This window comes from Ursus arctos, unplaced genomic scaffold (genome assembly GCF_023065955.2).
Source record: "Ursus arctos isolate Adak ecotype North America unplaced genomic scaffold, UrsArc2.0 scaffold_20, whole genome shotgun sequence".
Classification (NCBI taxonomy): domain Eukaryota; kingdom Metazoa; phylum Chordata; class Mammalia; order Carnivora; family Ursidae; genus Ursus; species Ursus arctos.
Window position 1 is genome coordinate 5,330,676 of NW_026622875.1, and position 17,406 is coordinate 5,348,081.

The following is a 17,406-nucleotide window of genomic DNA, read 5'->3' on the forward strand; positions in this document are numbered from 1 at the left end:
TTTTTGAATGTTTAATAAGTGAAATACCCATCTGCACCTTCTTTATGGACTCATCTTTAAGTTGTAGAAGCTCCCAGGTCAGTGGATAGCAACTATCCAAAATCCTCAGAGCCTCAGGAAGTCTGTTCATGTGATAACCATAGTTCAGGCTTTGATCTACTCAGGCAACATATCTCACATTATTTTGGTTTTAATAAAAAAAAAAAAATCAAGAGAAAAGAAAGCTGCTGGTGTCTTCCTGCGAGAGAACAAATGCCCTCATCTCCAGAGGTTACTCATTTCTCATTACATCTATTTCATTTTTTGCCGCTCCCTACATTCTCTAGGAACTAAGAGGTCATTTTACGTGTATGTAATCAAATAGGACTTCTCAGTACCTAGTACTATTAGTAAATGTGACAATCTTTTTAGAAAAGCCCTGAGAAGACTTTTCTTAAAAGCTTAGGACATTCGTAAAAGCATTTTGAAATTTTCATTTTTTACTGCTGTTAATGATTTACTGCTACAGATTTCTATTATTTATAGTCAGTATCCCACCTTTTTAACTTTTGGATCTCATTTTTCCTTTTTAAGCAACTTTACTTTAAAACATGTAAATACAGGGGCGCCTGGGTGGCGCAGTCGTTAAGCATCTGCCTTCGGCTCAGGGTGTGATCCTGGGGTTCTGGGATCGAGCCCCGTGTCAGGCTCCTCCGCTGAGAGGCTGCTTCTTCCTCTTCCACTCCCCCTGCTTGTGTTCCCTCTCTCCTTGGCTGTCTGTCAATTAAATAAATAAAATCTTTAAAAAAATAAAAATAAAATAAAACATGTAAATACAAAAAAAACTAACCAACCAGGTTTTTGAAATTCAGGTTGCCAAAAAGTATTTTTTTTACATCAGCCTAGTATTTATGTAGGAAAAAATGACCAACAAAAAAAGTATGTGTGGTTGGGGACTCATGACAACTAAACGTAATATGTGATCTTGGTTTGTTTGAATCCTGAACCAGAAAATTTTTTTCTTCTTTTTCTATAAAATTATTGGGAGAATTAATGAAATTTAAATAATGTGTACAAATAACAATTTGAATCAATTTTCCTGATTTAGATAAATACCCTGTGATTCTATAAGAGAATGAACCTAAAATATTTGGGGTAAAGAGGCATCATGCCTGTAACTTATTTTAAAAGAGTTCAGAGAAAGAGCGAGGATGTCAAAGCAAATGTGGTAAAATGTTAACATTTGGGGAATCTGGGCAAAGGATAAATGAAAATTCTGTGTATGAGTCTCTCACCACTTCAGCAAAAATCTAAAATAAAAAAAGGTTTTGAAAGTTGGGGAGGTTAAGAGCAGAAAAATAGCAAGGTCAATGCCCTGAGAGTTTATTTGAGCACTTAGCAACATCCTTGAATGTGACACGTGGAACGCAAAACCCTTATTTTGAAAGAAAGTTGGGAGCCTAGAGTGCCTCAAGTAGTCGGCTAGGGAGACCTCTACAAAATCTCTCCCTGGAGGTATGCACTTTGATAGGTGCACTGATAAACTCCCATTCCATATTAGCAGAATCAGTGGTATCCTGGTGATCTAATAACTCAGGTTAATGCCATTAGAAATGCCAGCAATACCATAATGGCAGAGGTGAAGGTGAGGTATTATGCTAGCATGGGGGCAACAATATGGGGCAACCATGGTGCTTATAATCTGTTGGTGGGATTTAGATTGATATAACCTAGTGTAATCTTTTGAGGAACAGTCAGGTAGTATGTATCACATTTTAAATGTCCATACCCTTTGACTCAGCAATTCTACTTTTAGAAATTGATCCCAGGGAAATAGTGGGGCAAGTGAACAAAGATGTACATTCAAAGATGTTCATCATCACAGCAAAGAACAGAAGACATACGTGTCTATCAGTAGGGAGTTAAATAAATTGTGGTTTATCCATACAAAAGAGCGTATTCTTCAGTACCTCCCTAATACATTAAATGAAAAAGTAAAACTAGTCTATATAGTATGATCCCATTATATTTACATTACTTGTTTACATTTGAAATAGAAATATTTTACAGCCTTTTTAAAAATTTTTTTTAGATTGAAGGAATACATGCTAAAAAGAGTTGTGGTTAGGGAGGTATTTAGAAGAATATACACTGCATTATTCATAGCAGACTACATAATTTGCAAGGCCCAGTGCAAAATGAAAATGTGGAGCCCCTTGTAAAGAAAAAAAAATTTCAAGATGGGGGCGCCTGGGTGGCTCAGTCGTTAAGCGTCTGCCTTCGGCCCGGGGCGTGATCCCGGGGGTCTTGGGATCAAGTCCCACATCAGGCTCCTCCACTAGGAGCCTGCTTCTTCCTCTCCCACTCCCCCTGCATGTGTTCCCTCTCTCGCTGGCTGCCTCTCTCTCTATCAAATAAATAAATAAAATCTTTTTAAAAAAAAATTTCAAGATGGTGACAACTCAGCATTAAACCAAGTGTGGGGCCCTTCTAAGTGCAGGGCCCTGTGAGACTCTGTAAGCTGCATGCTCTTGAAGCTGACCCTGGCTATACACTCTGCTTTACACTTCGATATATGCTACACTGTACCATATATTACACTGTATGGTCTACACTAAGACATACACTACACTAGTGGTAACATATGAACAGGTGGTTAGAGATATACATGTTGTCTATCTCTGCCCCGCCCCACTCCTGTTATTTTGGGTATTGTAATAAGAGCAGTACTTTGTGATAAGGGCAATCCAAAGTGTGTTTAAATTATTCCTAAAAGAAGCTAGCATAGTAAAGGTGCTGAGTTTAACAATTTGCTGGTATAACCTTTGGATCACTTCGCATGCCACAAGAGTGCCTCCAAGAGGACTAGCAGAGATTCAATGAGACAGAGATGTACAGCTCTCGAAAGACATTTCTGTGGCAAATTTTAATGACTTTTAATGAGGTTCTATGATAATGACTATCAGGACAGATAAATGTTGGGTAATTTTTTCCTCTTTTTATGTGGCAATTGGAAGTAAAAGAAAAAAAGAACAACGAATATAAAGGAATTTCCTGTTTCTAGAAATTAAATAGGTCTCCTAGGCCACCCATGCATGGATGTTTTTCTATTGCTCTAAGTGGTTCTGTGATATCCTTGAATTAACCAAATAATATTATTAGTTATTAGTCGACTTAGCTGTCTACAAGTTAAATGCTTCCTCTGATGCTTCTGTTTATAAGTAGAACTAAAAACCTGGGAGGTCTAATTTGGGATCAGCATGGTAGCTTACGTTCTGCCATGTAACATCATGGTTTGATTAGGCAGATCTTAGGGTTGAAGCCAAAAGGCAAGAGCATGAGACATTTTAGTATTTAATGGGCTCTAAAGAAGATGGTTTAACACCTACCAGGCTCTGATTTTCATTAGTTATAAAGACAAAAACTTTTAACAGAGCCTAATGATGTTGGAATAAGTACTAAGTGAAAGGACAAAGGTTTTCAGGATTCAACCCAATGGGAAGGGGTGAGAAAAACATGAAAGATTTGTTGTTAAATAGTTTTCTGCAGTCCATCATAAGGTAATCAGTAGTCAAAGTCTAACTAACACACCAGGAGCTTCAGACCTTTGACCTCACAGGCATCTGGAGAATCTGCTGAAGCTATTTGAGTTCTCTAAGAGACTTCAGGGTTTTGTATAAGATAGTGATAGAACTATAAATAGAAAGCTGATAAATTCTATGAGGTACTGTGAATTTCAAGACTAAATCTATACTTAAAAGTTTTCCATCTTGTATTATTTTTTAATTCAACTTCCTGAATTATATGTACATACATGGCACCACATGTCACATGTAATCTATGCTCAGTAATAGATAAAAACAACTAATAAATACATCGGAGTCCTCATATGTGATTATTAAGGTAGTTGTCTGTTTTAGGGCATCAGTTCTGTCTTTATTCAAGTTATTAAAATCGTTCATATTCATGAGGATTTTCATTAGTCTGACTAGCACTACTATTCTCAAAATTCAAAACAGGACCCATAACATAGGTGTAAAATATTATAGCTGGTAGAAATCTATCATTTTCACAAATGCAAAAAATAGCTCTATTTAACGCACTTGCCCTCTGTATTCTCCATAGATACTTAATTGGTTCAGCCTTAAATATCACAATGACTTTTTAAGTGACATTATGTATACATATGTTTGACATGAAGAACTTTATAATGATATCATCTGAAGACTGAATGGGTTATGGTTCAAGAAATATTGAGCTCTCCATTAATGAATGTGTTGCACTTGATGAAACCGTTGAAGTGAGAATTCAAGCACCAATGAGGTGGTTGGCCTAGATAACACGTACGCTGTCTTCTAACTCTGAGACATCATGAACATGAAACAATTCTTACCTCTTAAACAGAGGATGGTAGCAGAGAATGGAGAGAAGGCAAATGAGAGAAACACCATAAAGATATTCAATGTATTCTATGTATCCAATATAAGTTGCCACTGTTTGAACATGGAGAAAAGAATAAAAATCAAAAACACTTAATATTTTCAGTTTAAGAAACTACATGTATATTAGCACTATTAGGTTTTTCTTTTTCTTTTTTTTTTTTTTTTTTTTTTGAGGGAATCCACCCTGAACAGAGTGACTAACCATGGAGAACTCTGCATTTCTTTGTTGGTATCAGAGATGGTTCCTGGAGGTCAGTGCAGGTGTGGCAGGGGACTCCACTCCTGACCGTAACTGTGAGGGCATAGCCCTGAGGTGGAGGCTAGTAGAGGGAAACCAGAATGTCTGGCAAACGGGCTACAGTTGAGCAGAGGAAAAACAGTTAAGAGAAGTTTTGCCTCTTTGGGGAGTGACTCAAGAATGGACACACAGGCCTGAGCCTTTAAGGAACGAGGGGAGGCAGTGGCAGAGGATGTGAGATTTAAGCTAACAACAAGATACTTGGACTAGACTTCACAGGCTCAATGGAGCCAGTCTTTTAGAAGAATGTCATCAAGAAAATGGCATTTGAGAAAACTCAAGAGGAAAGCTTGAGAGCAGAAAGGAACCCAGGACAATATGGCATTAATCTGTTTAAAAAGTGAAATGAAATTGGCAATTACCAGCCTGTAAATTCTGTCCTTGCAATATTATTTGGTACACTTTTTAGTAAGAGCTATATAATCATCATTTTACATGCGTAATACTTTGACATATTGTATGACACATCACATCTATTGCTGTGAAGCCTGTTTATCCTTATTTTAATTCTGTCCTTACCTTAGGCTGAAACCACCTTGTACGTGAGATGTAAGGCCAGATCTAGTACTTTTCAAAGTATGTTCCAGGAAACAGTGCCATCAGCATTACCTGTGCACTTGTTAAAAACTCAAATCTTCGCATGCTATCCTAGACCTACTGAATTAGAAACTCTGGGGATAGAGTTCACCAATTTGGGTTTTCAGTCTTCCAGCTGGTTCTAAAGCACTCTTAAGTTTGAGAATCCCTGCCTTAGGCATTCAGAACTAGACCTCTTTAGAGCCTGTTTAGGAAGAAAAAAAATTCTTCTGCTTTCTATCTATTCACAGTATGATTCTCATTTCTGATTACCAATGTGTGGTAGTTTTTTCCTACCCCAAACAATTCTGTGACACCAGCTGGGTGTCCTACAATTTAACTCAGTTTTGACACTACCTGGAGGTAGTGTCAGATCCCACAGGCTAAGGACTCAAGACAGCACTGTCCCCCTCCCCCAACTTCAGACACCAATCACAAGCTCAAGCTGTCACCTTTACATCTGACCAGCCAGCTATAAATCAGAGATTTATATAAACCCCCCACCCCTGGGCTTGATTAATTTGCTAGAGCAGCTCATAGAACTGAGGAAAACATTTTAAGTACCAGACTACCAGTTTATCATAAAAGGATATAACTTAAGAACAGTCAGATGGAAGAGATGCATAGGGCAAAGTAGGGGAAAGGGGCACAGAGCTTCCAGATCTCTCTGGAGCACCTCCACATGTCCACCAACCTGAAAGCTCTCCCAATCCAATCTTTTCTGGGTTTTTATGGAGGCTTCATTAAGTATGCATGATTGATTAAATCATTGGCCATTGATTCAACCTCCAGTCCCTTTCCCCTCCCCGGAGGCCAGGGGGGGTAGGACTGAAATTTCCAACCCTCTAATCACACAGTTGGTTCCCCTGGCAACCAGCCCCCAGTATCCTTAGGGACTTTCCAAAAGTCATTGCATTAACATAAACTCAGATGTGGTTGAAAGGGGCTTGTTATGAATAACAAAAGACACCCATTTCATTCTGGAGCTATTTCAGAAGCTGAGAAGGAAAGATTCCTCTATAACTTACCACTTAGGAAATTACAAAGGTTTTAGGAGTTATGTGCCAGGAACCGTGAGGAAGACCAAATACATATTTCTTAATATAAACCACAATATCACAGAGGCCCAGGAGAGATCTGTGTTACAGGCCAGGGAGGCAGCATGGTGGTTTTGTCTGTTCAGGCGGCTGTAACAAAATACCATAGACCGGGTGCTTATAAACAACAGAAATGTCTTTCTCTTTTAAAAAAGATTTTATTTTCAAGTAATCTCTACACTCAATGTGGTGCTGGAACTCACAACCCCAAGATCAGGAGTCACGTGCTCTTCCAACTGAGCCAGCCAGGCACCCCCAGAAATTTATTTCTCACAGTTCTGCAGGATGGAAAGTCCAAGATCAAGGCTGTAGCCAATTTGGTGAGAACATATTTCCTCATAGACCCCCATCTTCTCACCAACTTCTTGGCAGAAGGATCTCTCAGGGGCCTCTTTTCTAAGGGTACCAATCCCATCAATGAGGGTTTTATCCTCATGACCTAATTACTTCCCAAAGGCCCCACCTCCAGACACCATCACACTGGGGATGACGTTTCAACACCTGGATTTTAGGACACAAACATGCAGTCTATAGTAGTGGTCAACTAGAAACAGTGGGAGTTTTGCAGCTAGTCAGACCTGAAATCAAACTGGGGCTCCAGAACTTACTAGTTGTATAGAGTCTTGAGCAAGTTGCTCAGCCTCTCTGAACTTCAGGGTCCTTATTTAAAAAGCTAAAATAATAATGCCTATCTTGAAAAGTTACTATGAACACTTAAGTTTATGTGCCTACATGGTAATCAGGAGTGCTGGCTCTGGTGTCAGGCCCAGTTCAAATGCCAGCTTTTCTACTTACTCAGTGACCTTGGACAAGTTACTAATCCTCTCTGTTCTTCAATTTTTCTCATCGGTAAAGTGCGTAATAACATACTTGCCTTACAGTGTTGCTGTGAGGGTTTAATGACTTAATATATGTCAGTTGCTTAGAAGACTGCCTGCCACATAACTGCTCAATAATTATGTTTGTAATAGTAGGAATACAAATAAAAACAATGATAATAATAAAATATCTCATGTACATAAAACAACTGGAGTATGATAGGTACTTAATATAATTATTACTGTCATTACAAAATTCTTTATCATAAAGTATATAGGGTTATAAGAGATTCTAGTATATAGGCACCCCCTGATACTTTCATGTGTTCTTTACATTCTCATGTCTTCCCTCCCCTCTGAATAAGCTCTGTGTATTATATTAATATCAATTTCCTGATTTGGATAGTGTACTATAGTTATACAAGATGCTACTATTGGACGTGGCCTGAGTGAGGGGTATGTAGGGCCTCTTTGTACATTTTTAACTCCTATGAATCTGAAATTATCTAGAAATAAAAAGTTAAAAAAAAAATAGGGGTAAGGGAGCTTACCTGAAGTGAGAAGTATTGGGGCAAGAAGTTGGGCCTATACCTCATCTACCCCCAGTTTCTTATTTACCAGTCCCTGGAATCCTAAGCTTCCTCTTTACTAGTGTGGGCTACTGGAAACCACGGGAGTCTGACTGGTAAGAGGCTAGGCCAGGCACCCGTGATATGAACTTGCAGAATGTCTGATGCATGGAATTCTAATGTAAGGAACATCGTAACCCTTATAACATCAATACCTAACACAGTTCCTGGTGCATAGAGGCAAAGGTAAGAGATGTGCTCTTCCTGATCAAAATTGCAAATCCGAATTTTTCCTCATAGAAATACTGCCACATAATGCGATTAAGCTCTGTGATGTTCACTAAGTCCTTTACAGATTAAATAAGCCTTTGTGGGCTAACCTGAACATCTACCCACTAATCATGACGGTGTTCCTATGGATCTATTTCAAAGAACTAATCTCCAAGCAAACTTCTGAAATACTACCAATCTGTAAGTCATTATACTTAGTTGATGCTATTAACACAAAATTTTTTAATTGAGGAGTGATAGTGATCATTCAGGCTGATTTCAAGTTTCCAAATAGTGTTCTGCTTAACACTAATGTCTTAAAGTTCCCACTACCACCCACCTTATAAGTTCCTAAAATTGTTAGACCAAAAAAACTTTTTTTTTAAACAAACATTTACTAACGCTGGGGAGTTCTGAGGAACTCTCCATTTGAGAGAAACTGCTCTAAGTCACATGATCAATCTTCTTGACCATTTGGCTTTTAAATGGCTCCTTCTGTAGTATTTAAAAATTAAAAACATTATTTTAGGCCCAAATAAAAAGCAAGTGAAAAAGCTTTAGAAAATCTAGGCATGTCTGCCAGGTAGCAATACAAACAGATATCAACCAGTCATCAATTATTTGTACCCATGAATTTTAAGTTTTCTCCAATTAATTAGTCAAAACTGAGCTTAAAACTGTGTGGCTCATCTCTCTCAATCAAATTAATACCCACAGCTAGCTTTTTGATTCATCATCTTTTACCACTCAGGAACTTCAATCAAAGTAAAGTAGTTTTTTCCAGAGTTCTCAAGTTGTAAGTCAGAAAAGTCCTGGCAATAAAAAGGAGTAATTGAAGCCCCCCATTCCTGACCAGCTATGTTTTCCTAAGAAAATAAAAGTGTATTACCAAAGGCCCAATATTTTTCTCGCAAAAAATAAACCAGTCCAACTATAAAAAACACAAATTACATTTTATTTTTTAAAATATTTTATTTATTTGTCAGAGAGAGACAGAAGGAGAGAGAGCATAGGCAGAGGGAGTGGCAGGCAGATGGAGAAGCAGGCTCTCTGCTGTGCAAGGAGCCTGCTGAGGGACTCGATCCCAGGACCCTGGGATCATAACCTGAGCAGAAGGCACCCAGGAGTCCCACAAATTACATTTTAGTTAGGATTTACCAACATATAAAATTGCTTCCTGTTTCAGCATACACTACCCAGTTTTGCTCAAGAAATCATACATAATTCACCAGTAAAGAAACACTCCAGTCTTCAATTTAATATATGTATCGTGAGAATACTACAAACTGCTTGAATGAATTATCAATTATAATTCTCTTTGAAATTACATTTGATCAACTAAAACCTGTTAAAGCTTCACAAATCCTTTCACAAATCTCTGCTACAAAGAAAGTTTCTTTACTCCAAAAGTGACTAAGAGGAGAATCTCATGACACATTCATTGAAAGCAAGTATCTCCAAAATATTTTAGACTTTTCTTACATTAAAGTAGTAATAAGTCAGGATATGAAGTTACCTAACCTTGAATATCCTATTTGAAAACAGGTGTTATATATAGGTTTTATAGTTTGATTATAACTATATTTCATATACACAAAAAACATTAGTTAAAAAGTCTGTTGAAATGGTATTGATGGCTGCATTTACTTCCTTAGTTCAGGAAGTTCAATTTCTGAAATCTCCTAACTACAATTAGAACTACCGTATCTTGCCAGTTAGGTTGCCAGTCTGCATTTAGAGCTATTACCAACTCCTGGAAGAACTTCTTTACCCTTCTGAGAAACTATGTATGTTCTATCTGGGAAGAACCGGAAGTACAGAATAGGCAGTGATATTTTCAAATGAAAAATTTAGGCCAGCAAACAGACTACCTAAGCATTATAACTAAGGATAATTGTTCCACTTTGCAAAGTGTGTCACAACTCTTTTTAAACATATTGGGGGGTCTGCCCCGAAGCCTATGTCTGATCTACTCTCTGAACTTTATCCCTGGAATAAGCATGATACGAAATTAAGAATTCTTAGAAAGGACCAGTGTAAATTAAAAGCAGTAACAACTCAATTCATATTCTTAGTCAAGAAATGTTGGCTTGTTTTTTAACTTATGGAACATACATTCAAAGAAGCTGAAATTCAGATCCTATGTTTGACAAATAGTCACTGAGGGCATACCGTAGGCGAAGTACTACTAGGTGCCGAATATCTGATAGAGAACAAAACAAGTATGTTCCTTGACTTCAGAGAACTTATTGTCTAGAGAGGGAGAAAGACTTTATAAAGACATTAAATAATAATAATAAAAGAAACTAAATCATTTTGTGGTTATTTCCTGTTTGTACTGCATCTCTGTCAGTGGGTAACTGTGATCACACCCTTCTCTTAGGGGTATTCTGCAGAGAAACTCAAGTTGTTGTTTAACTACCAGAGACAACCAATTGTAGCTGGGAGAAATAAAGACATAGGATGACAATTTTATAAACTTCATCATGAAAGCTATCATGGAATTTATAGCAAGAAGTACAAAATATTCATTTATACATGCATGTTAACAGCTTAACTTCTAATCACAGGGTGGGAATTCACCGGTAATTTGTTTTCTAGAATCCTGTTAGTAACAAAAATCCATGATGGTGGAACACCCCCCCAAAACACACACTCCATTTTTTCAACTGAATTTTCTTATCCTAAACTTATTTTGAAAACATCAGTGCTCCAGTGTGCAATGTTACTTCAATTAAATTATTCTTTGGAGAACAGGATCTATAATGAACTTCATTTATATTTTAAGATCGGCAACGAATTTACATTCGAGTTAAGCTTCAGTGTGAATTATTTCCAGGTACAACTTTTGTTTCCCTAGAGGGCTGAAAGTATACAAAGTACTGAGAATTTTGAAGGTATATATATCAGTAAGGAAGTGGGAGGGAAGGGGGCGGGCGAAGAGTAAAAGTTCCCGAAAGAAATCCCCATACCGCGCCAAATTTACACACCCAATACTCCTACACCGCCCCCTTTCCTTCCGACCTGAGTTTTTGCTGCCTACTTCGTTTCCCTGCACATTTGAGGTGCTATTAATTGGTAAATATATTTTTAAACCCTTTGCTTCCCCCTTTTTTCTGAAATATTGGAACACATTCCTTCGTAGCTTGTGTTATTTCTGCGTCTAGTAATAATATTCCTAATAGAAATGTATATCCTTGGGAATTCATTTTCTTTCTCAACAGTTACAATACTACATTATTATGTCAGGTGTCACAGTCCCCGCCTTCCAGAAGTTAGTACTTTGTGGCCAAGTAACTTCTTTAACTTTCTAAGACGAAGTACTTAAAGAAGCGGTATGACCGGATAATCAGCGCTTCCCAAGTTCCTACCTGTTGCGGGGACGTGGTCTGAAGTGATGAATCAGATTTGCCTAACGCGTCCTTTCCCTTTTCCGCCCACTGTCCCTCTCGTTTTCCGCTGCGACTCCCAAACGCACGTTACCCCTGCAGTCCAAACCCCGCCGCCCGGCCCTCAAACGGCAGGAACCCCCAGCCTGGGAATGGACCTTGGCGGGTAGACGGGGGAGGGCGTGCCCTGACCCGCACTGAGCCAAGGTGCAGCTCCCACTTCCTGTAAAGTCAACGGAGCGCGCAAGCAATGCCCTGGAAGAGAAGGCGCACCGGAGAAAAAAATACTTCAAGTCCGCTTCAATCCTATAACACAGACGTCTGGGGCGGCCCCGCAACAAGAGCAAACCAACTCGTTCCCGGACCTCTCCTTCCCCTTCCCCGCCTCCCCTCAAGTCTTCCAATTCTCTTTCGCTTCCTCCCCGGCGCTCCGGAGGCACGTGGTCGCTCCCCACCCTGCCCCCGCCGCGCCCCTCCCAGCCTTCCAGTCCTCCGGCCCTTCCTCCCAACGCTGCTCTCTTCCCCTTTCCGTTTTCTCTTCCGCCCCCGCTCTCCATCGTCCTTTTTGATTGGTCGAGCGCACCGGAGCCTGGTTGGCCAATCGGCGAACTGGGCTGGCGGTGATGGGCGTGGCCGCGGCTCCGGGGCCCTCAGATCGAGGCTGCCTCCCCCTTCTCAGCCGGCAGCACATTCCGCCGCCGTTGCCGCCGCCCGGCCCCGCAGTTGTCTTCGCCGGAGCTGCGGTCGCGCTGGGGTTAGGGCGGGGGGGGCGGGCGGGGAGAGGAGGAGAAGGCCGCGGCGGAGGCAGGTGAGAGGAGGAAGGAAGCAGCGGCGCGGCGGGCATTGCAGCTCAGGCGGCGGCCCGGTTTCTGGGAGTGTCGGTGCGGCGTGGTGGTTGGGGCGGATCCCGCGGGGCCCGGGCGGGGGAAGGAGTCACCGGCCCGGCCATGGCGGACAACGAGAAACTGGACAACCAACGGCTCAAGAATTTCAAGAACAAAGGCCGCGACTTGGAGGTAAACTCGGGGGCGCCGGAGGGGTGGGGGCTGTGGGCCTCGGGCCGATCTCCGCCGGGACTCCGAGTGTGGGGAGTAGGGGCGGGTGCCGCCGCCGGGCCGCGGGGGAATGGCGCTGGGGGCTGGCCCGTTCGTGACGCCTCTGCGAACGCGCCGGGAAGTTTGTGTCGGGCCTGGTCCACCTCCGCCCGGGAGCGAGGTGCTGGGGTACGGCCGACGCGGCCTAGGCCTGCCCGGGGGAGCCGGCCCGGCGCGGGTGCGAGGGGCTGGGCCGCGCGGCGGGGAGGCCGGGCGCGGCGAGTGCGGAGGAGGCGTGCGTGTGCCGCGCTGCCCCGGCCGGGCTGCGGCCCCAGCCCCGGCAGCGGCGGCGATTCCGGCTCTCCCTCGGGCCCCGACGTCTGGCGCTGCGAGGAGGGCAGTGGGAGGTGGGGGGACGAGTGTGTGGCGACCGAGTGGGGCTCGGAACTTCCCCTGCGGGGTCCGAGTCGTCTCCACTTAAAGGCGTTTTTTCTGGTCTTCCCGACTCCCGCTTTACCCCTGCCTCCCCCCAATATCCAAACTACAGGAGTCAACTTCTCCGTTGAAAAAAACACCCCCGGCGTGAGAGGCCATCCTGGTGATGCTAACAGTGCCTTCCAGCGGCCTGTGTTTTACTCTGGATATAGCTGATTCAAGATGTGGCTCACGGTGTGCCCTCTTCCAGGCAAAGAATACCCCTTATTTCAGCTTGCTCACAAATCTCTTTATCCCCTCCTGAGAGACCACCAGCTGCATTCTTATATATAAAGTCCACAGGGTTATACAAAGCTGTCATCCTCTAGTCTACAGTATCCTTTCCCTCCACCTGCTGGTGGTGGTAGTGGGGGATGGGGTGGGCTATGGAATGGCACCATCACGTTTTATTATTTTAAAAAGGTGAAAAAAAAACCTTCAGTATCTTCGATACAGCTTTTCCCGAGGTGGTTAGGCTACATGAGGTGTGTGGGCAAAACACATACACAAATCACAGAATTTTGATAAAAGACTTCTTTTCTTCCTTTTAGTTTTAAGAGTCTAGGTAAATCGGTGTGGTTTTTTTTAATACTTGCGTCCTGTGTCTGAATCAGAAGTTTAGCTTTTAAAAGATTAGTGGTCAAGTAGTATTTTTTATATTGTTCTTCTGTCCTTTTTTATACTAAAATTTTCAAATTCCCGTTTCCTGTTTCTGAACTTTGAGTATTTGCTTGACTGAGATAGTAACTGTTAAAGCCATTCAATCTCTAAGGTAGTTTGTGTTGTTTTTAGTGGGTTTCATAGTTTGAGGATCTATTAAATATCTGGGTCTGTGGTTCTTAATTCTGTGATTGTTTTAAGGTTAATGTGAGACATTATTTTGTGATCCTTTTTTTAATGAAAAAATTTTTAACATTTTTATTGAGGTAATTCACATGCCATAATCACCACTTTAAATATACAATTTATGATTTTATCATTAAATTTACCTAGTTGTGTAATGATGTGATGAAGAAAATTTTTTGCTAATATCAATATTTAGGATGAAAAAAATTAAAAAATTTAAAAACATAAATACCACTAGTTACAAAATCCCCCCAAATTGCAATTAGATGCTTGACAAGTTCTAGTCCTTTCTCCCACCTACATTTCTTACTGCATTTTTTTTAACAGCTTCATTGAACTGAAATTCATATACCATACAATGCACCTATTTAAAGTGGTTTTTGGTGTTTTCACATAATTGTGCAACCATTAGCACAATCAATCTCAGAACATTTTTATCACTCCAAAAAGAAATCCTAACTCATGAGCAATCTCTGTTCCCCATTACTCTCTGTCTAGATTTGCCTACTCTGGATATTTCCTATAAATGGAGTTATACAATATGTGATCTTTTGTGACTGACTTCTTTTAGGTAGCATAATGCTTTCAAGGTTCACACATATAACAAAAATCTAACAGTGCCTCATCCCTTTTTGTGGCTGAAAAATAAGCTGAATAATATTCCTGCCTATGGATGTACCACACTTTTGTTTATCCATTCATCAGTTGGTGGACATTTGCATTGTTCCACTCTTTAGCTATTATGCATAATGCTGATATGAACATTTATGTACATGTTTTTGTGTGGACCTGTTTTCATTTCTCTTTGGTTTTATATCTTGGAGTGGAATTAGTGGATCATATGGTAACTGTGTAGCCTTTTGTGGGATTGCCAAACTGTTCTAAAGTGGTCCTCCGTTTTTTGTATTTTGTTTTTTGTGTGGGGTGTTTTTTTTTTCTTTTTTTTTTTTTTTTTTTGGTAAATTGGTGTTTCCTCTTACTGTGAATTTCTTAATACTTTAGTCAAAATAAGATTGTGTTGATTCTATTAGAACAATATTATAAGTGATTTTAAAAAATAACTATAAATACACATTAACCACATTTTTTGGAGAAGTTTATAGTGCCTATGGGCATCCTTGATGACTTTCATAACCCTGTGTGTACAAAAGGAATAGGGATATTTTTACTTTTTCACCTTTTCACTTAAGGAAATGACATGACTCTAATGGAAATTGTACTTTTTCCTCACTTATTCAAAGTCACATACACCTGTAATGAGATAGCGACTTCTTTTATCATCCTTAGAGAACACTAGAATGGGTGATTTTGTGTATTTATTAATTACATACATGTTTGTGTCCCTCAGAATACTTACTATGCCCATAACCTTCCCCTCCAAATATGGTTACTGTGTTTTGCTACAACAGATTCTAAGAAAGTAGTCTGCGTTTAGGTCTTAATGATGACATCTGTTTCATTGAGAGGTTTTTGTAAAGAAGTATGAAGTTGGGATGCCTGGGTGGCTCAGTCCATTAAGCGTCTGCCTTCGGCTCAGGTCGCGATCCCAGGGTCCTGGGATGGAGCCCTGTGTCAGGCTCTCTGCTCAGTGGGGAGCCTTCTCCCCCCCCCCCCAAGTTCTGTCACTCTCTTTCTCTCAAATAAATAAAATCTTTAAAGAAAAAAAGAAGTATGGACCATTGCTGTCCAGTGAATTTTATTTAATCCAGTACATCCAAAATACTAATATAACATCAGCAATGTAAAAAAACATTGGGGTATTTTCTATTCTTTTCATATTAAGTGTTCAGAATCCAGTTTTTATTTTACATTTAAAGCATATATCAGTTTGGACTAGCTACATTTCAGCTGCTTAATAGCTACCTGAAGCTATTGGCTCTCTTATTGGACAGCACAGATATAGAACAACATATAGAATGAGGTAATTGTACCATTTTTTCACTTTGCTCTAACATTGTTTGATTTGAAATAGAGTACAAAGCCCTAGAGTTTAGTGTAATCTGATGATCTCTAACTTTGTGTGTGACCTTCAGAGAGTCTCTCAGTCTTATGATTCTTTAATCTGTTAAAATACAGGTACTTGACATCTGCTTCGTGAGTGTTGTGAAAATTAATGGGTTAATGTTAGGAAGATGCTAGCAGTTCTCTGAGCATTTTATCATTTTTAGCTTTTCTGTTTGGGGGTTAGGGTGATTTAATAGGATTCATTGTAATTGATTCTTTTCCTCCCTTATTTGCAGTTGGCTCTCTTTTTCCTCTGTGTCCATACAGAACTTAAGTTACATTGAACTTAGAATTAAAGGGGAAAGTTTTTAACATAGAACTCTGTAATTGCTCATTGAAGGGCAATTTGATCACATGGAATTGTTGACCCTTCTAAAGTCATAATTTGTAAGTGTTAGAATTTGAAACTGATTCAGAGCTTTCAAAATGATACTCATTCTTACCTTTCAGTCTTCCATTCTGGCTCTTCAAAATGTGGTCATGCTAACTTCTTGAAACAAAAGCATTAAAGAAGGCATATGTCAGTATCCATTTAAAATAATTTATGGGAATTCTCAAATGATATTCAAGGCTTGGCTGCTTTCTCGCAGTGTGGTGGAGGATCATTATTAGTTTGAGAAAAGTAACCATAGAAAGGGGTACACTGAATGCAAGACAGGAAATGGGTAGTGACCAAACTTCAAATAAAATATTTGTCAGAATAGAGCAAATAAAGCTCATCTAGTTTATGTTTTAAAAGTAGAGGGGGGATTCTTTTGTAGGCTTTCCAATAAATCTGTATGATTTTTATAGAAGTTCTGAGAGTATCCAAGTTCTAATAGAGCATAAATTGTTAGAAAATAATTAGATCATATAAAAACACAACTTTAAGAAAAAAACTTACACTAAAAATAAAAGAATCATAAAATATTAAATGACTGGAAACTTGTGATTGTCCACACAGCATAAAATATGCATTGAGCTTGAACTTCAGAAAAAAATGGTTGGTTGGCAAGAGTTTAATAAATTGATCAGCTGATTTGTTGTTGTTAAGTGGCTTTGGTAGTTTGTAACTATACAGAGTGAAAAGCATTGTTAAGCTATTAAGTCTTGTTAACTTTTAGAGACTGACCTCTCTCATCACAAATCTTGGAACATATTTACTATACTTAAAATAACTACAGTCTAATTTTTCATATAATAGTCCAAGCATGTGACAATATGAAATACCTGATAGAAGTATAGTTAGGAATTAAATAATTGTTTTTGTGCTTCCCTGCCAGCTTTCCTGGTTTACAAGACAACCAATTTCAGAATTGCTTCATTGATAATTTTCTTTGAGATATCAAAATGTCTTTGTTTTTCATAGTCTCTGGTATGTCAAATGAATATATATATACAAGATTGGGAAGAGTTCTAGGAGTGATTTAGCTTTAAAAGAATGAAAGTACTTTAGAAAAAATGTGTTGGTAGTTTTTAATCATTGATTACTAATATCTGATAGTTACTGTGGGTCCCCAAAAATATTTTTAAATGTTTTCTGGAGCATCATTCAACTACTTAAGTACTGTAATGATAAAATGAGAATTTATCGTCAAGTCTAACCTTGAATGATGATTTTGGTACTTGCT

The 17,406-nt window shown here is 39.6% G+C and overlaps 1 protein-coding gene across 3 annotated transcripts in view; it reads left to right on the forward strand.

Annotated features, from left to right (window-relative positions):
- Positions 1–12,062: 12,062 nt before the first annotated feature.
- KPNA4 (karyopherin subunit alpha 4) overlaps positions 12,063–17,406 on the forward strand; it is a 54,758-nt gene continuing 49,414 nt past the window's right edge. Inside the window, exons 1-2 of one of the 3 annotated variants that reach the window (XM_048216138.2) lie at positions 12,439–12,454; positions 13,020–13,157. In XM_048216138.2, the coding sequence (XP_048072095.1) occupies positions 13,074–13,157 (84 nt within the window). In that variant the 5' untranslated portion in view covers positions 12,439–12,454; positions 13,020–13,073. Of the gene's footprint in view, positions 12,455–13,019; positions 13,158–17,406 lie in introns of those variants that run through there. The other 2 variants (XM_026497401.4, XM_026497402.4) reach the window with 2 other exon arrangements.